The sequence below is a fragment of the Peromyscus leucopus genome, chromosome 4 (assembly GCF_004664715.2).
Source record: "Peromyscus leucopus breed LL Stock chromosome 4, UCI_PerLeu_2.1, whole genome shotgun sequence".
In the NCBI taxonomy this organism is placed as follows: Eukaryota; Metazoa; Chordata; class Mammalia; order Rodentia; family Cricetidae; genus Peromyscus; species Peromyscus leucopus.
In genome coordinates this window covers 45,207,701-45,227,417 of record NC_051066.1, presented here as the reverse complement: position 1 = coordinate 45,227,417, position 19,717 = coordinate 45,207,701, and the positions used below count along the sequence as shown (strand labels likewise).

Below are 19,717 nucleotides of genomic sequence, written 5' to 3'. Positions count from 1 at the left end.
CTAGATGATTTTGTTTGTTTGTTTGTTTATTGTGGTGAAGGTCCCTTTCCCAGCCATAACGTTGGAGCTTGCGGTCTTATGTGGAAACCTAATCTTCAATTTAAAAGCAAAAAAAAAAAAAAAAAAAAAAAAAAAAAAAAAAAAAAAAAAAAAACTGCCTTGAGCTTATGACAGTTCTTACAAATGGCTTCCCTGGTCGCCATTTGGAAGGTGGTCAGCTGGGGACAGATATCTGGTCTCTGACTAGGGAACAGTTGTTCTTTGTGGGAAACTATGTGATCTGTGTTTGACTGGGATCCGTGAATCATGTTTTCCTACCACGTCTTAAAGGCTTCCCTGATCGAAAGTCAAGCTATAACTTTGTACGACAAAGTAGGGGGTATGCTCTTTTAGTCTTTCTCTAAAAGCGGTCCTTAAAAGTTCTTTGGATAGAATGGGAGCGGCTCATGCAGAGGTAAACAGGGCAGGTGTGGCTTGGGATAAAGAGCCATCCTGTTCATCAGAGGCCTAGAGTTTGTTTGTGAAGGAGTAGTCTATTTCTTGACAAAATTAGAATGAATATACTTGCTTTTTAAATATAGATCTGCATAAAAGGAGGTACACATTCTTAGTTCATCGTGCGAGCTGCTTTATCCTAACTGTTCCATAGCGTTCTGAGGGGTTAAGTAAACATCAGTTTGCATCCCTGTTTTCACTAGACAACTGGTTTTTCTCTTAGCGAAAGTCTACGTTTCTTCAGAAGTATCTTTTTAAAAGTTTAAGGAGATCTTCACTGGTGTTAAGAGTTTGATGGCATATTACACGTACTTTGTTCTGCCTCAAACCTTGAACCCCCTTGAGACCAGATCGGCCTAATGTGGGCCACAGAACCAATATGGCTATTGAGTCACTGAGCATTCCAGGCCGAGAGAAGAATCATTTAATCGTGGTCACCGCTGTGAGAGAACAGAGTTGAACATTCAAATGTGACACCTGCAATTAGAAAGATCTCTGGTTTTGCCACAGCTATTTTAAAGATGAGGTAATACGGGGAGTGTTGAAAAGGCAGCATTTATTTAAAACTTTCCACTGCAGTTAATTTATGCTCGAGTAAGTTCCTTATGTTCCATCAAAGAAGCTTATTGTTTGACCTCAGGGTCTTAAAGGGTTAATGTGACTGTTTATGTATTTATTTGTACTTGGTATCGAACCTAAGAAGTTTACTAGGCAGGTACTATACACTGCGCATGGTATTGAGCACATAAAAGGTGCTGGGGGTGAGGGAGGGTGTAGATCCAGGAACCTGAGCACGCTAGGCCAGCGCTCTGTCTCTGAGTTACACTCCTTAGCCCCTCTCCACTTCTTGTAACTTCACAGCCCCTGACATCACCTTTCTGAGCTCCAAGTGGCTTTGAACAAAAAGAGAAAGCCAGGGACTTAGGGAGTCGGGTTTCATCTCAGAGCAGCACCGCCATCACCTTCGGCAAGGTGCGAAAGGGATCCTGCCAGGTATAGCACCGGAAAGTTACAAGTTGGGTTACATTTTAACCGGCGTCCTACCAAACCGACGCCGCGGAGGTGTCTCCCTCGCTAACTTGTAAAAAGAACTCCAGGTTCTTGAGCCGGGGAGAGTTAGCCGGCCGAGAATCTGGCAGCCGTTCAACGACCCCGCCCTCGGAGTCCCAGGGGGGCTGCTTCTGCAGGGCGCGATTGTCTAGGGCGGAGGCGCCCGGAGGGCAGGAAGGGAGCGGGGTGAGCCCCGAAAGCACCCCTCGAAGACGCACGGCTCAGCGCGCCTGGAAAACTTCCCCGGCAGCGAGCAGGGCGGGAGGGGGCGGCGGTTCCCCTCGGCAGCACCGAGAGCACCGCGCGCGCGAGGTTCGGGGCGCGCGGCGGGCGCGGCGGCCGCCGCCTCCTCCCGTCCCCGCCTCCGCCGCGCAGCCTCCTCCCTCCGCCCGGCTCGGCCTCCGGCTCCCTCCCCTCGTGGCAGGCTCCGGCGGCGGCGGCGGCTGCGGCGGACGGGGAGGGCGTGCGCCGGCCGAGAGGTGTGGGTGACGAGGCTAGGGAAGTTTCAAGTGGAAGGTCGTCGGTCCGCCGGCGCGTCCCCTCACTCTCCTCCCGCAGCATCATGGCGGAGCCGAGCGGCTCGCCCGTGCACGTCCAGCTTCCCCAGCAGGCGGCCCCGGTGACAGCGGCAGCGGCGGCGGCCCCGGCGGCCGCGACATCAGCACCGGCCCCGGCTCCGGCGGCGTCCGCCACCCCGGCCCCGGCTCCCGCTGCGGCCCCAGCCTCGGCCCCGGCAGCTCAGGCGGTCGGCTGGCCCATCTGCAGGGACGCCTACGAGCTTCAGGAGGTTATCGGTCAGTGCGGAGGGTGCTGCGGGGCCGGTCCAGGCCGGGCGCGGAGACTGGGCGGGAGTGGGTGCGGGATGCGGTTTTCCTGCCTGCCTGCACGCCCGGAGGCAGAGCGGCCGGCTTCGGGGCCTACCGGCTTCAACAGTTATTTTATTGTATTTTTTAATTTTTAATTTATCCCTTCCTTCCCTGAGCGCGGCTGCTGCAGGAGGTGGCGCGGCGGATGTGACTCGCACTGCAGACGAGCTGCATGCTGCAAACTTTTATCTCCGGGATCGCCGGGGCGGCGGAGCTGGGGACCCGGTAACGCCGCATCCTCCCCCCCACCCTCACAAGCGCGGGGGCCTCAGCCCGTGGCCGGTGACCACGCGGATGGGCTGCCGGGGCGGGGTGGGGATGCGGGGGCGCCGCCCTGGGCTTCCTCGCCCCCGCGCCGCGCCGGGTGCAACGCGTCCTGGGAGACCCTGCGGGCGCAGTCGCGCCTCCGCCTCCTGCCGTGACCTATCGGTGGGTAGCCGGTCCACGTAGTAGTGGCGGAGGCCCAGGCTCCTGCCCAGGCCGGGGAGGATGCTGGCCTTCTCTGACAGTCGCCGCATGCCCGCCCTGCGACCCGGCTCTGTGCGCGGTGCGCCCGGGTACCTGCCTCCCTCCGTGCCGGCGCGCCGCCTGCCGCTAGCTCCGGAGCCAGAGAGCGGGCGGGCGTGCTGGCCTCCTGCCCTACGCTGGGCGGATCTGCTGGGGTGAAACTCAAGGCTATCCACGATCCGCGCCCAGCCTTTCCGTGTCTCCTAGGCAGCTCACTAATATCATCTTATCTTACATTTTTAAATACCTGGCCAAGTCGAAAGTCAAGAAGCCGGCGTTCATTTCTTTGAGCCAAGCACGTGAAGGGATAGGGGATTGTGTTGTCCTCTAGCTTAGAACCTTACCTACAAGATCATTCAGTTAAAAGTTTCGTAACTGTGCAGTGCTGTCAGCCAGACTGGGCTCCCCCATCATGTAACTATATGAACTCTGCACTGGGGATGTTGCTGCCGCCCCATAGTCTTTGATATTTAAGGATGGTAAGAGAAAAAAAAAGAAAAAAAGGATTCAAGTTATCTTAATTTTTTTCCTTTCACTTTAAAAGAGTTCTCGATTTTTCCTCTTGGAAAAATTACAATAAATATAATTTCAGTGGTCACTCAAAGGAGCCCCCTTTACCTCCTTTGTGTGAATGAAACTTCCAGAAATGCATACATATACATGTGTATGTATACATATGTATGTGTTTCACAGGCAGAAAGTGTGTGTATGCTCGTGTGAGCTCATGTGTGTAGTGATGGTGTACATTGGTATGCAAAAGCTGCAAATAGTCTTTATAGACATTTGTAGACAAAATTCTTTTAGTATATTTCATAACTTTTAGCTAAAGAGTCTTTAGAGATGAATCTTCGTGACACTGTCAGGATTAATAACCCCAGGAGCTTTCAAAGCCCAGAGTCCTCGGTGAAAACCGTTTTTGCCCGGCACATGAGCCTCTTCTCTGAACTTTTTTTGCCTCCCATGTTCTTACATTTCCCCAGCGATTATATGGGGTCTCTACTGTCATGCAAAGGCTTTGGCGTCCACCTTGGCAGGCTCGTCCCTTTGAAGGCCCACCATACACACATACATGGATATACACATAGACACACATAACATGTATTGATGCTGAGGACTGAATCAGGAACAGTACTACCGAGGTAAGGCTTCTAGCTGCAAGGGATCTTCTTGTCCTAGAGAGTCTTGTTCAGCTTCCAAGGCCCAAGTGTCTTCTGAGAAGCTTTGCACTTCTCCCTGGACATAGTTTGGTGGCCCCTTCTGCCCCCATTTTATATACTCCATAGTGCCTAACCTCATACATTTTAATTGCTCATCGAGGTCTTAAGGCCTCCCAAGATCCCTGCACTTTGGTGGCTAGTAGCAATACAAGGCTAAATAAACAATGGTCCCTGTCCTTAAGAACCCCATGAGCTAGGAGACAAGGATAAATGATGCTATAGGGTGGGCTGAGTGAGGGCTGGGAGATGATGGGAGGCAGATGCTCCTCAGGGCAGAATCTGACTGGGATTGTAAGGTGGTTTTCAAGTGTGAGGGACAGCTTATCGGGCTCAACTATTTGTGTTGCTGCTTTCCCTAAGCAGCGGGGAATCCCCCTATTTACACCCCAGAGTTGGTTGGTCTCTTCTGCTACACAGTTTTCCTTAGGACCCAGAACAATTTCCATATAACTAATTTGTATTCTTTATGTTGTTAATCCTTAGGGGGTCAATGTAAGCTTAGACTTTGGAAACAATATTTTGAGTTGGTCTCTTTTGTGAACTAAGGAATATAATCTTTTTAGTTAAAGTAGGATTAATTGCAAAGCCTTCTCTGCTTGTGGTAACCATGTTAATTATGGTTGTTCGGTTTCAGGGAAGAAAGAAAAAGGGGAATTTACCTGAGGAATTCAAGAGATGAAACACCTGCTTTATTCCATGTTGGTCTCGCACATTTATGTTGTGAGAGGGCTTTTCTATGCTTTACATGGATCGCATATTTTCCCACCTAAGAGATGGCTGTTTGGAAACCGCTATTATTGAAACATTGCTGGAGTAGGGTTTTTCAAGGGCTTAATGTTTACGAAGAAATACAAACCCACTCCCAGTTAGCCTTTCATGATAGTTGAGTGATTCAGAGTGAATTTGCGGTTAAGCACGTTGCCTTAAATATTCTATTCGAGAGGTTAGCAGTGCAAATACCAAACCAGTTTGAAAGTGGTGCCTCTCCCTGACATACAGCAGGTGTCCTATGATGTGCCTCCAGCAGTGGGAACCACAACCAGCAGGAGGCTCAGAGGCACCGGAGCCTAGAGCCAGGGAAGGCAGGGTGCTTCTTCAACTTCCAGCGTGGCACAGAGCACAAGCACGGTTTCTTCTGTTTCCTCCCGGACACAGGACAGGGCCCTCGGGATTAGGAGAGGCTCAAATCCAAACAGACCAGGTTCAGTTCTGTAAGTTCTCCTGTTGTAGAAAAACAAACACAGGCTTTTCCAACTCTAAAGTTTTGTGTCTTTGTTGCACGGCCGTTGGGCGGTAAAAAGCCACGGAGACACTGTAATGCTATTAGGAGTAATCTGGTTCAGAAGTTCAGGCATGACCTAGAAATAATGTCAGATCTGTTCAGAGGGAGCTTTGTAATGAAACAGGGGCGAGACACGTGGAACTCTGGAGTTCCTGCGTCCGGGCGTTTGGGATCACTCTGTGTTCTCTACAAACAGCCGTTCTCTGGAGAGAACGCCCAATCTGTGTGTGATCTCTGGCTTTTATTCCTCTCACCCTCAGCCTCGAATTCCTTCTTCAGAAGCATGAAGGGCACCTCAGTGAGGCCAGTTGAAAACTGAGGTGGTTGTTGGTATTAATAGGACCTCTCTGACTCTTTAAACAAAGAATAAAAGATGAGTTATGTAAACATTGACTTGGACATCCGTGAGAGAATGGACAACCTCCGTGAACTTCTCTCCTTGACGGCAGTGCCGTCTTGGCAGTGTGGGCTTTCCAATTTGAAGCAGGTAATTCCGGCAGGGCTCTTACCTCCCCTCATTTTCCACTGAGAAGCAGTAAGTAGATCGCTGCTGTAGGCTGCTTGACTGTCTTCATTTTTTAATTTTAATTTTTTTTTGGTCAGGAAAAGGCTTTTTTCTTTTTTCCCTCTTTTTCTCCTTCCTTCCTTCCTTCCTTCCTTCCTTCCTTCCTTCCTTCCTTCCTTCCTTATTTTCTTTCAAGTTTGCATTTGATTCTCCATGTAGCCTCACGTTTTCCCCCCTTGGTGGTCGTTTAGAGTGCTCTAAGAGGAGCACTTCCCTGCCATCTGAGGCAGCAGAAAATAAGTTGGCTATTTGGCAGCAGGTTCCCCTGCTCACTTCGTTCCTCTTCTCCGAGGTTTTGTTTATCTGTCTAGGTCTGCAAGCATTTTGCCACGACCCAGGGAACGAGGCTGTGGTCACTTGAAGGAGCATCAGCTCCTCCTAAGTTGAGATCTGCAAACAGCCTAGGACGTTCTCACAGCTTCTGGAAAGTTTCAGGGTTTGGGGATTAGCACTGGGTTTGTGCCGGGCCTAGAGGTAGGTTGAGGACAGTGGGCAGACGCACTGGGCATTTGTTGGGGAAACTAGAGCACTGAGGATACCCTGATCTCGTGGCCTTCCTGCCAGCAGTGTTGGCCTTCCCTTTGACTTGTCAGTTAGGGTTCCCCATCTCCCTCCTTCCTTCCCTCTCTCTCTTTCTTTGGTCTTTCCCTCCATCCGTCCTTCTTTCCTTTCTCTTAATTCCTATAATAAAGAGGCCTAGGATAACCTGGTTGAGGAAAGGGCTTTGATTTTTAACTGCTTCACTTTTTAAAATACAAAGAGAAAAGCATACACAAAGATGTTCACTTTGTCAACATTGTGGTACGTTATACATAGACATTTTGCCATGCTGGCCTGTGGAGCATGTGTGTGTGTGTGGGGGGGGGGCTGCCAGAAGGGCACTCTGTCTCTAAACCTCACCTCCAGCCTTTAGCCATTTTAGTGCAGTTCAGTGGCATTGACTATATTCCCAACGAAAGTGTTCTTTTTAACTCTGCTAAGGAGATTGTTACGTGGGGAAAATCTCGAGGTTAGAAGAAACTCATGGAAGAGAGAATGCAGTCTTTGCTTCTTTGTTGTATTTGATTCATGACCAATGATGGGTGCACCCTGACCCCACCCCCCTGCCTGACTCCTGCAGCTTATCTTAACTACATTTTGGACAGCGTTTAAAAATAAATGTCAGCCGTGCCGGGTCTAAAGTCAGAAACGCTGGTCTGTTTGTTTCATGTCTTGCTATGGTAGTCACTGGCAGTTGTGACCTACAACAAATGGCTGAGATGTGTCTGCACTCAGTTCCCACATCGGTAGCCTGAACAAAATAGGTTTGTGAGAGTGTCGAACACTTAGAACAGTGCTTGGCACAGGGCACACTCAATTAGTGTTAGCCCTCACTTCTATAAACTTCGCTTGCTAATCTGATTCAAGTTATCAGGACAGAACACAGCCCTGGCTTTTCAAGCCTTTGAAGTGGCTTCAAGAGTTATTCCACTTGGTTTCTGCCAAGGGGAGAGTGCAAAGGAGAGAGGTCACCCCCAGACTTTTCTTTTGGAAGCCATCTGGAAGGTGGCTTTGCAAGGGAAGTCAGAAGCCCAGGTAGGCCCGGCTTCACCCAGGCCTAGGCAGCCCCCACACCCTTGCAACTTCATGGAGGAAGCTGGGGAGACCTGTAGAGCTCCTGGCGATTTGGACAGCTCAGGGGTTTAGGTGCCAGATGGCTGTCTGACAAGTGGTGAGAACATCCTGTGGGAAGGTTGCCTGGAGGAACAGCCCGTAATGGAAAGGCTCGGAGAGCAACCTGCTCCGACCGACCGCACTTTTCCTTCTACCTCCGAGTCAGGCGGCCTTTGGGGGGTGCCATGCTGGCAGCCCATGCTGCTGACTTAAAGGAAGCATTCACTGCATCCCAGGGACCAGGAGAACTGGGCCCTTTATTTCCAGATAAAGTTTTCTCTGCTGTTCTCTCCCATCCCTCCCTCCCTCCCCTCCCTCCCTCCCTCCCTCCCTCCCTCCCTCCTCCTCCTTACCTCTCTCCCTCCCTCCCTCTCTCTTCTTCTTTTGTAGTGCTGTAGGTTGTACCCTGGGCCTCATGCATGCAAGGCAGGGGCCCCCACAACTGATCGACACCCCCATTCCTCTCAGCCTTTTTGGTGGTATTAGTGTTTCTAAAACAGAGCCTCAAGTGGTCCAGGCTGGTACTGAGCTCACTGCGGTAGCAGAGGATGGCTTTGAACTCCCAAGACTTCTGCCCCTGCCTCCCAAGGGCTGGGGTGACAGGCTGGCCCATCATGTGCAGCTGTTCTTGTCTTTCCTGTCCCTTCCTCCTGTCCTCCTCCTTTATCTCTGTCCTCGTGTTCACAGCAGAGCTGACGGGAGGTCCTCCCACTTCCTCTTTGCCTGCTGTAATCTGGCTTCTGCTGTCTCTCAGAAACCGAGCTGTGTTCTCTAAAACTGCCCTTGTCCATCTGTGGACAGAAGGCATGGGCACTGTGGACCATCTCGGTCTTCCTCTCCAGGCAAAGTTGGGCCCATTTTTCAGTTTACTGAAAACTGGAGTGGCCGTGCCTTGGCCTTCCACTTCTGCCCTTGTGTGTGGTGCCCTCTATTTCGCTACCTGCCACTGCTTTACATTCTGCATCTCATGGCTGACCTGGAAATGCAGAGGCCTTCCCTGACTTTGAACTAGTATTTGGATGGCCTGTCTTCTCCTGTGGTACTGGGATCACGCCCAGGGCCTTGCTCCGATCGGGCAAGAGTCCACCTCCAGACACCTCCCAGTCCACTGGGGCTTCTTATTCCTTCATTTTTACTCTTGTTCCTTCTCCATCTGAAAAACCCCAAGTGCAAAACATGCCACTTACACTACTATCCTACCCTTACAGGCTCCCATATCTCAAAGATCACCAAGTCCTAAGTGTTCTGCACCATATGCATATGATATATATGATATGTATTATCATATATATGTCTCTGAATCAGAGTCTCTCTGACTCTTTTGGTCCCTCCAGGTTTAAAGTCCTCATCAGTGCTTTTGGAGATTATAGTAACAATGCACGAATCTCCATTTTTGTCTCCAGCTCTAGTATGCTATGTTATCAAAATTGATACTGCTAGATCAGAACGTCTGGAGTGTTGCTGTCAGGATTACTGCTATATCAGAATGTCTATGGTGTACACATGCGTGTTGAAAGTGTACCTGTGCAGTGAACACACTCAAAAGGTGTGCATGTCTAAGATATATGTATGTTGGTGCATGTTGCTGCATGAAACAAGCCATGTACCGCTACTCTGTTGATTTTATACATGCTGACTCTGTTTAGGATGCTTTTAGAATCTGGACTAAATGATGTGTCTTCCCAGAAACATGATTTGCCCGTAGCTCTCCTGGCTGCCCCCACTGGTTCTAATGTGTCTTTCACATAATTGCCCTCGGGAGGCTAGTTTCCCAAGTGCTCATCCTGAGCCTGGATGCCCAAAGCTTCCTTGAGGACAGTTTCCTCTTCCGTGCTTCACACTTCATATTCAGTATTTGATCATCATGATGAATGTGAGCCTGAATTGGGGGGGACAAATGCCATTGTCTGACATCTGAGTTTGTCTTCTTTGATCCTGAGGGTTTGATCTTGCCTTTGATGATTCTTATTCAGTTGACTTTGGGCCAGTCAACTCAAAGGGCTCTGGAGATATTAACTCAACCCTGAAGAGCACCGCAAAGATCTTCAGTGCTTCCTCCTGCCTGTGTCGGAGATAACGGTGGAGGCTTCCCCTCCTCCGGGGTGCATGGAGCCTGGAAGTGGCCCTCGTGGTCTGAAGGTTTGAGAGCTGCCTGCTGTGGGTCTCCACCTCCTGCTTGGAGGTAGTAGGAGGAGTAAGGATGTCTGTGCTGCTGCTCCCTTTCGGATCCCCAGTACTTGCCTGCACTTTTGAATGCACAGCGATCTCTTGCTGTTCGTGTGTTTAAATATAGCCCTTACCTTGAAGCTCTTTGGAGGTGCTTCCTGTGTAGAAACCAGCAATGCGGAGATCAGAGTCGGATGAAACACAGGAGCAGGGGTGCAGGACGGTGAGAGAGTTTTGTTATGCAGGCAGGCGTTGCACTCCTATAAATTACAATGGACAGAGAGTGATGGCATGGGATGGGAGTGGTACATGCCAAGCCTGTAGAACTCGGCTTGATATTTAAGTAAAAAGCGATCTAATGTCTGTTATAACTCTTCTGTGGTACATCTTTTGGAAAAGATTCTTTTTTTTGTTTCTCATTTAAGTAAAATTCCCCCAAGTCATCATATGAGGCTTCAGGTTCTCTTTCAGGACAGTTCTGCTTCAATTATACCAGATAACTCCAAGATACTTGAAGAGATGCAAGCATTCCAAGTTTGTTTTGTTTTTTTTTCTTCCAAATCTGCTATTCAGTGGTGGAATTTCTGGTACTAAAGAAGAATTTAGTGTATTAATTAAAAAGGCATTTCAGACTTGGCTTAACTGGAAAGCAGAAGGAGGAGAAATAGGCCTTTCAGACAATAGCCTGACCTGGCAAGGCTTTCGTTCTACAATTGATTGAGACACACACGTTGGAATCCAATGTGAGTAAATGCTGAAATATTTCAAGTTTCTTCTCATCTGCCAAACAGTTATTTGAGAATCAACTCTGGCACAGCTGTAAGAAATGCCCTAGGCACTGAAGGAGTAGGAGATTGATGCTCTAAACTGATTGTGTGTTTGTATATGTGAAATGCCATTTAAGGTGGAGCTCACAGAGACCTCAACCAACATTTTATCTCCACGTTCTTGTAGGTAATTGACATTTAATATAGTTTTCAGAAGCCTAGAATTAGGAGTGCTCATGTAGTTGCACTCTCAGGTGAATATGTAAAATGTGGTGACATTTATGGGGTTTTAGGTTTCCCACTTTAGTTGCTGTTGGAACTGTTGGCCAGAAGAACTGGATGGAAGCAGCGGTGGATGGCTCTGCCATGTAAGCAGATAGCCGTATCTTCCTGGGGAGTACTTTGGAACCACTGACCTGTGACGGCTTGAGACCTCTCATAATTGCTCTATTGATGGTGAAGGTCTTAGCTGAGGGAATGCTCTTGTTTTGGACTGGAAGCATCCATTTGTACCAGGTTTGTAATGAGGACACTTCACTTGCTCTCTCTCCTGTCCTGGTTTAGTTTGGCAGTTGTGTTTTCTGGGTGGTCCTTATTGACCTCTCTACCCTTCTCCCCTCACCTGCTCCCCCCCCCTGTCTACCCATTCGTTTCCTGTCCCTTCCTCTTTCCTTTCTTCCCTGGCTGCCTGTTGTCTTCCTTCCCATTGCCCCTGTCTACCTTTGCTTAATTAGAGGTGCCTGAGAAGGCAGAAGAGGGGTTTCTAGGGAAGGAGGTGCAGGTCAGTGTTGACTTTGTCAAGTTCCCAAGTGAGAGGTGGCACGAACATCTAAGGAGAAGAAGGAAATTCACTTTGGGAGAGGCTGAAGAAAAATTCACCCAACACCTTTGCTTTCTAACTGAAGACTCCAACAGTCAGCGTCAAAGCACATTGCCTATGGTCCTTTCCACCCTTAGATACCCAGGCTCATGAGTCCTAGGTAGGGATGGATTTCAGCTGCCATTTTTTTTTTAACCTAGTATTTTGTTGTAGATTATATGTTGAGTCATTGGTTGTAACCTGTCAGTGTGGTGGCCTTGTCTGTGTGTCTAAAATAAAAGTTCAAGAGCAGCAAGTATCTGAAATAGTTCAACTTTCAGCTTACAGGTTGATCCAGGTGGGCATATTGTAGCTATTAGAGTAGCAACAACATTCTAGAAGATAGATACAGGCACTGTCTGCATGTGGCATTTCTACTTAACTTAAATCAGGCTAAGGAGGGAAGACACAGTGATCTGATCTGTGTGTTACTTTGTATAACTCTGACCCAAATCTCACAGAAACAGCTGAAGAAAGGAAAAAATTTACCCATGGTTTCAGAAGTCCAAGGTGGTGGTGAGGGTATGGCCGTGCTTATGGAGCAAGAGTGTGTTCCAGAGGCTTGTCCTGTGTCTGTGGACCAGGAAGTAGAGAGAGAAAGGCTGGGTTTGAGGCAGGTGTAACTAACCTTCAAAGGCCTGCTCTGGTGACTTTCTTCTGCTAGCCAGGTCTTACCTCCTTAAGGCTCCATAGACTTCAAAATTGTACCACAAGTTGAATATCCAACGTTCAAAACATGAGCCTTTGTGGGCATTTCAGACTCAAGCCACAGCACAGTCCTTCAGTTATATACCACATTTCCAATTCTCACTAGCCAGTCATGGCTGGTGACTGCTTTCTTGGACACTACAGATTCAGATGATATTATCATCTGACATTTGGACAGGCATATGCTAGATGGTGTGTTATTAGCTGCTTTTCTCATTGTTAAGACCAAATACCTGACAAGAAGCAAAAGGAAGGATCAATTCTGGCCCAGGGTTTGAGGATACAGTCCATCCTGGTGGGGAAGGCGTGGCAATGGGAGACTACCTGCTCACGTCTGGGCTGGTCAAGGAGCCGAGCGTCAAACTGGCACTCACCTTTACTTGTCCCTTTTCACTCAGGGTGGATGGGGCCACCCATATTACTGTTGACTGTGTGTCTTCCCTCCTCTGTGAGGCCTTTTCGGAAACACCCTCACAGACACAGCCTGAGGTTTGTCTCCTAGGCGAGTCTCAGCCCTGTCTAGTTGACAATGACCACGAAGCATCTCAGAAGGTAGTTTCTCAGAACTGATCCGAGACTGGTTAAATGTCACTACGCTGTCTCTAGCAGTGTAAGAGCAGTTTCTAAGAACATGTTGAGGTTCCGCCCTCATTTACGAGTACAAAAGGGAGGGAGGCGTGAGGAACCCACTGAGTGTCAGCGTGTTTGGCTTCCTTGGACACTTTTTGGAAGTAGGTCTGTTCATATTTCCAGGAGAGCCTTTTGCTTCTGTGTGTGGTGAGACCCCCTGTTAACTCAAGGAGTTAATTTTAAGGTATAACTTTTTTGTTTGGTTTGGTTGCTTTGAGACAGGGTCTCTCTATATAGCCCTGGCTGTCATGGAAGTAGCTGTGTTGTCCGGGCTGACCTTGAGCTCACAGAGATCCACCAGCCTCTGCCTCCTGAGTGCTGGGATCACAAGCATGTGCTACCATATCTGGCTAACGTATAACTTTTTATCTTGTCTCACTTAACTAACTCATTTTGGATATGTTCCCATGATTCTGTAAACACTGAGATTCCTACCAAAAGAAACTGTTTTTGGAAGCATTAATTTACTTAGAGACAAGCATATGTTTGAGAGTCAGGGTTGGATATGGTAGCCAGAATTACTTCAGTTAATTTTCTTTGTTATGAAGAGAGAACTGACTAGTTTGTTTACTTATTTATTTAATCATCTATTTATTTTATTGGTGGGTAGTGGCAGATATTTCTGAAATTAGAATTAGTTAGAATTTCTGACATTACTCCCCCCCCTTAGGAAAAATAATACCTCTGTTTATCTTTGGCGCTTATTGGGAATTAGAATCATAGTTTCTTTTCTTTTAATTTAGAAACTTTTGGGGGGGGAGGGGGACTGGAGATGCACAGATAACAAAAAATTTTGGTGATTAAAGGGTTAGTGGCGTAGCCTAAGTTTTAGACCACAAAGCAAATGAAACGACCACTGTCACCACCACAAGACAAATCATATTCATTGACTGACTCTTGCTTGGGGAGGGCACCTTCCTTGTTAGGAGAAGGGATTGGTGTCTGGGTGTTGGGAGTCTGTAGAGGGAGATGAAGGTTTCATTGGAAGTCCTTTGGGAGTAGTCTTTGCGTCCTCATGTGCAGCATCTCTTCAGGTGACCAAGGCTGGAACAGAGGATGTTTTCCCCAGTAATCATTATTATTTTTTTTTTCCTAGCAATGCCCTTTCAGATTTGTGGATTGCCAACCCCAGTGCCTGACCTTTACTAAGAGCTGTTGTGGAAACATTTCTCATAGGGCTGCTTTCCTGGGTAGCGTGGAGGCTGGACCAGGGCCAGTGTTCTGTGAAGCTTCACATCGTCGGTCATCAGCATGGGTTTAAGAAGAGGGTGCTTTGGGCCCCAGTCAGGGTGGGGCTGGATCATTTACCTCTGCTGAAGTGGATACCTGTACCCACGGGCTGTTTCGAAAGTGACACTCGCCAGCCAAGCGACGAGGAGGTACTCAGCTTCAGTAGGGACATCTTGCTGCTTGCTGTCATAGAAGAAGCAAGATTTTATCTGAGGGCTTCCTGTTCTGTTCTTGTAGGCAGGGTCTCATGTCGCCAGGGTGGCTTTGGGACTCGCTGTATAGCGGATGCTGTCCCCGAACTCCCCATCCTCCTGCTCCGGCTTCCCCGAGTGCTGGGGTCACAGATGGGCACGGTCCTTCCAGGCTCTGGCGTCCTGTTCTTGAAGTGCCACCAGAAGCAACTGTACGGGCAGCTTTGCAACTCTGTACGATTTAAAGTATTCTAAGGGAGAAGTGGCCATTGGAGTTCCAGGCACCAGGAGGGTAAACGTTTGACGCATTTTTTTCCCTCCTACTTTGGTCATTCATATTAAAAATAAAATGAGGCTGGAGAGATGGCTCAGTGATTAAGAGCACTCTCCGATCCTGCAGAAGAGCCAGGCTTGTTTCCAGCACCCGCAGGGCAGCTCACAACCATCTGTAACTCCGGTTCCAGGGGATCCAGTGCCCTCTTCTGTCGTCCACTGGCACCAGGCATATATGTATTTGTATATACAGACTTGCAAGCAAAAACCCATGTAAAAACTAAAAATAAATAAATCTCAGAGACATTATTTTCACTGTTTATATGTCTTAATCTACATACCAAATTCCCCTTCAGTTTTTTTTTAGCTACTTAGAAGAAAGAGAGAAACCAAAATACTGAAAGCTGAGCTTTATGTATTATTAAAATCATTCACACCACACTCTCAGTGTATGTGTATAAGAAGTGTTTCACTCAAGTGGGCATGGTGGGAGGTGCCCACTGATTTATAGCTAGTTCTCAATTGTTTTGTGCAGAGCTACTTTTATTTGAATAGCTTTTTATGATGAATTATATTCTTTATTATTTTACTCTTTGTTGTTTATTTATAATCCTAGGAATGGAGGCCAGGACTTCACACATGCTCACAGACTGGGCACAAACTCTAGCACGAAGCTCTTCAGCCTTAACTTTTATTCCTGCCTTGTGGTGGAGGGCTCCGTATAAACTGACGACATGGCTGCTCTGTGGTTGAGGGGAAGGTTTTCATTGTAGATAGGAGAGAGAGAGAGAGGAGACCGGGGCATCTGGAGGAGTCCAGAGCAGAGAGTGGAGAAGTAGACTGAACATGGCCAGCAGCCCGAGAGAGGGGACAGTGGCAGGGGGTGGAGATTAGAGAACAGTGAGAGAAGCAGAGCACAGGAAAGGGAGAGGGAGGGAATGAATATGAATATGAGTATGAGTATGAATATGAATATGAATATGAAGGTGAGTGAGTAGCTGTCGGGAGGGAAGCCCACGAGCTGGAGGGACTTTGGGTAGGGGAAGAGGTGAGAAAAACAAGATGCCAGCATGAATTTTGAAATGTGCAACAGGGAGTTGTGATACTGAAGGAGCCTGGCTCTGCAAGTGTAATCAGATTTTCCTTTGAGCTGCCAGCTCACAAGGACACGGAGGCTGGCTTATCGTGATTTCTGAAAACTCAGCCTTAGCTTAGACTCGTCCCACTAGCCTTACAGTTTTAAATTAACCTGCTTTTTTATTAATCAACTTTTTGCCATGTGGCTTTTTACCTTTCTTTAATTATGTCTGACTCCCTCCATGTCTTGCTGGTGTCTCCTTGGGCCTCGATGATCTCCTCCTCCTCCTCTACCTCCTCCCTCTCTCTGCCCAGAAGTCCCACCTATACCCCCTGCCTAGCTATTGGCCATTCAGCTCTTCGTTACATCAGCCAGAGCAGTACATTTTCACACAGTGTACAAATACCCCATAACACACAGGTAGCCATTATGTCCCTTTGGCCATAGGTAGGGGAAATGACTCCTTCTGGTGGAGGGTAGCCAGCTTTGCAGATTCCCGAGGAATGCTGGCTCATGTCTGTCACCCAGAAATCCTCCTGTTAGTCCAGGTTCAACTCCCTGGCACTTCACCTTGACCTGACAGTCACCAGTTACCTAACCACATTTTCCATGGTTCTCTAGGATTGGTGACTGTAGGTTTTAAAGACTATTTGCTATTTAACTAACCGTCAGGGTGATCTTTGTTATAAAAGTGGCTTTAGGAGTACGGAATTTGCTAAAATAAACCGAAGATGATGATTCTAGTGTGGTCCACTTGTGTGCATGTGTGTGTGTGTGTGTGTGTGTGTGTGTGTGTGTGTGTGTGTGTGTGTAGGTGGGGGTGCTTGGTCTCTTTTTTGCTTTTCGGTGTTTCATTCTGAACATTCAACAGCACATTAAAACTATAGGTTGTTTCCATGCACACGCAGTCATTCCTTCTGCCACCTGGAAGTCAGTGAGCTACGTCTGTCACAGCCTTGAAAATCACATGCCATCTACACTTTGCCTAATTTAAAGGCGAATTGTTGCTTAATCAAGGAAGTTTTCTCTACTTTGAAGTCAATCCAGCAGTATTTTATTGCTTGATTTGTAAAAGGAACTGCCAGCCCATTAGGTTCAAAAGCCTGGAAACGCAGGCTATGTGGGCAGTTTGGCCGTGACATCTGTTCCAGGGTTAATTTGGCTGATCTGACTGCTAGGCACCTGTGCCCTTCCTCACCACCCCATGCATCCACTTCTCTTCCTCTTGGAGCTGAGGCCTGTCAGAGAGGGAGATCTTCCAGAAGAGAGGACGACCTGTCTTCCGTCAAGGTTACAGGAGCAGCTGCTCTCACCCCTCCTGGCTAGAACTTCCAAACACGCTCTTAAGATTAGAAAACGAGACCTAGTTATTAATAGAATTTGTCCATTATACTTACTTTATTGTGTGCCAGTGGCAGGCTCAGTCGAATGAAAGGAGATGTACAGCTTTACCTCTTAGAAAATTGTAAGATTTTCCTGGTAAAGACCTTTTCCTAAAATACCATGTGCTTTTAGATGTAGGGAGAGGGCTAAGTGTCTTTCTTCTTTATTAAGTTAGAGACTTCAGTGCTAAGTGACTTGTTCTACAAAGAACAAACAGATCCAGACAGGGGGTTGGAGCTGTGGGAGAATCCTTCCTGGGCTGGTCCAGTTGCCCCTTTCCCACAGAAAGAGAAAGCCATGAGAAAAGGATGTTTCCTGGGCCTCTGAGGCTATAAATAACTCCAAGTCAATTCTTTGTAACTCCTCAAACATTATACTAGTCATCACAGACGATCATTATGGAAACTTTGTGTAACACAGATGAGCAAAAGTGCACATCTTTGTAGTCACTGATCACTGTATCTCTTCAGACTGGAGGACACTGCTGGAATTTTGGTGTTGGCAAGATAGGTTCAAATCAGATACTGAAACTGGAAAAAGTGAATTGATATTTTTAGAAATCACTATGTTTTCCAGTTTTAGAACTCTCATATATAATTTGTTTAGAACAAAAAAAAGGTTTATTTCAGAGTAATACTTGATTGGCCAAAATGATTTGTTCTTTGAGAACTCAGTGCACACTCACAGTCAGGTGCACTTTGTTACTACTGAAGTGAGTGTGGAAATTTATTGTTTCCAATACAAAAGTGTTTTCATGGTTCCAGGATGTATTGGCTGCAACCTTATGTTTATGTTATAATTTAATGTCTCTCAAGATGACTTTTTACAAACTGAACTTTGTCATCTGTATACCACTGGAGAGTCCTTTTCTGCTACACGCTACTTTGCTCAGTGAAAGTTAAATAGTTGACAGCTGTGGCTTCCAGAAAAGTTAGGAGCAGGGTAACTTTTCAGGTTGCGGATAGAGCTTGGTAGTAGGGCCCTTGCCGAGCTTACATAAGACTTCCTGTGTGTTTGAACTCAAGTGCAGCCCCCCTCCCCAACACACATACTCAGCCCCTGCACAAATAAATAAAATGACATCCTTGTCTGAATTGAGCAGTAAGTTCTGAATTCCATAATGACCTTTTGTCTAAACCTGGAAGTGGCAGTGTGTTTTTTGTTTGTTTGTTTTTTGTTGTTGTTTTTCTAAATTTGTTAAATATGTGATACTGTTTTTTTTTTTTTTTTAAAGAATTAGCTAGCTGGTTTTGTGGCCATGGAATCCCTGGGAATTTGATGATGTGATTGTTTAATATTTTTGTCTTTTAAATTTCAAGGATTTCATAGTACTAGAGTGAAAGAATAAAATAGAAATAGCTATTGCCTTTGCTAACTTCTCTGTTATTTAAAATAAGATTTAAGTTGTAGTGGTGGACTAACTCGGTATCTAATCAATGAAAATACTCCTTCTTAATTTCCATTGCCCAGAGGTAGCCTCTATGGCTAGTTTTGTGGGTATTGCTTCTTTCTTTTTCTTTGAGTGAATAGACATACACACATACTTCCAAAATGTACTGATTGTATGTACAGTATATAGTGACTATACTTACTATTAGACAGCTTATAAATTTTACTTTTAGAGAGTTCTATCCACATGTGTATTGCTTGTACAGTTACTTCTGTACGTTTTCTCTGTATATCTTTGCTAAAGCATGCAGACTGCAAATATTGACGGTGACCCATTCTAGGTGATTCTTCATCGATCCTTGTCTTCTTAGGCGAATGCCTATCCAAGATTGAGTTTTGTGCTAACAGACACACCTTAATTTATTTAGCCAGTTCCTTGATTGCCGAACTCACTCAATTGGTGCTAGGCTTTCAGTGTCTCATGGGATGTGTATCTAGAATTGGGATTTATACTTTGGATAGTGCTGTGAAATTTCTCTGCAGTTTTTTTTTTTTTTTTGGTAATAATTGCCCGCTCCTTTGCCCATTCCTGGCTTTTACAGCTAGAAGGGAGTGAGAATGCAAGGCATCCTGTTTTCTCTCCCACCTTCCTCCTAGCTGCAGAGCTTCCTCTCCAGCCCCAGCTCCAGCCTTGATTCCTTCCTTAGATGCCCTGCCCCTGATGGTAGTGAGCGCTTCCACGCTCAGTTTGCAGCCATATCCGTCAGTCCATAGCATCAGGTTTGGGAGATACAGATGATACAGGGACTCGGCACAGCCTTTTCTACAGAGAGGAGTGCTGGATAGGATGATGGTGAAAAGAGGAATATTGTCACCTGAGGTTGGAGAGTGAAAGTTAGGTAATTTTGTGGACTGAAAAGGAAATATCACGAGTCATTTCTATGGCAAAATTTATGGACAGCTTTTCTGAGTTGGTGAGAAATCTGGATTGTAGAATAAAGCAGAATTGACTAACCTCTTCCTTTGGTTGTGCGGGATAGGGACTCAATATAATTACCCAAGTAATAGTGTATTTTTTATATAAGGACAGGTGTGAGAATAGCGAGCTAAGGCTGCCACTCTCCACCTCAGGCTGTTCAGGAGTCCAGGTAAAGCTGAGCACCTGTCGGAGGCCCTGGGAAGGGAGCGCAGATGTGCAAGGTGGACCTGACCGCGGCTGCAGGAGCGCTGACATCCTCTCTCTTGTGGATCCCGTTTCTTCGTAATTCTAAACCGAGCAGCGGCGTGCTTGCCCCTGCTCCTGTCGGCCTGCTTCTTCCACCATCCTTCCCTCTGGTCCAAGGTTTCTGCTTAGTCCAAGCTTCCTCCCATTTGAGGCCCCTTAGGGTGACTCAGTTTCTCCCTTTGC

General features: G+C 47.1%; 1 protein-coding gene across 3 annotated transcripts in view; it reads left to right on the top strand.

Annotated features, from left to right (window-relative positions):
- Nucleotides 1-1,949: 1,949 nt before the first annotated feature.
- Nucleotides 1,950-19,717, top strand: part of Stk39 (serine/threonine kinase 39) — a 273,209-nt gene continuing 255,441 nt past the window's right edge. Inside the window, exons 1-2 of one of the 3 annotated variants that reach the window (XM_037204850.1) lie at nt 8,078-10,755; nt 10,862-11,084. Coding sequence is in view for 2 of the 3 variants with exons in the window: in XM_037204849.1 (XP_037060744.1) it covers nt 2,108-2,339 (232 nt within the window). In the remaining variant the exon portion in view is untranslated. Of the gene's footprint in view, nt 2,340-8,077; nt 10,756-10,861; nt 11,085-19,717 lie in introns of those variants that run through there. The other 2 variants (XM_037204849.1, XM_028882013.2) reach the window with 2 other exon arrangements.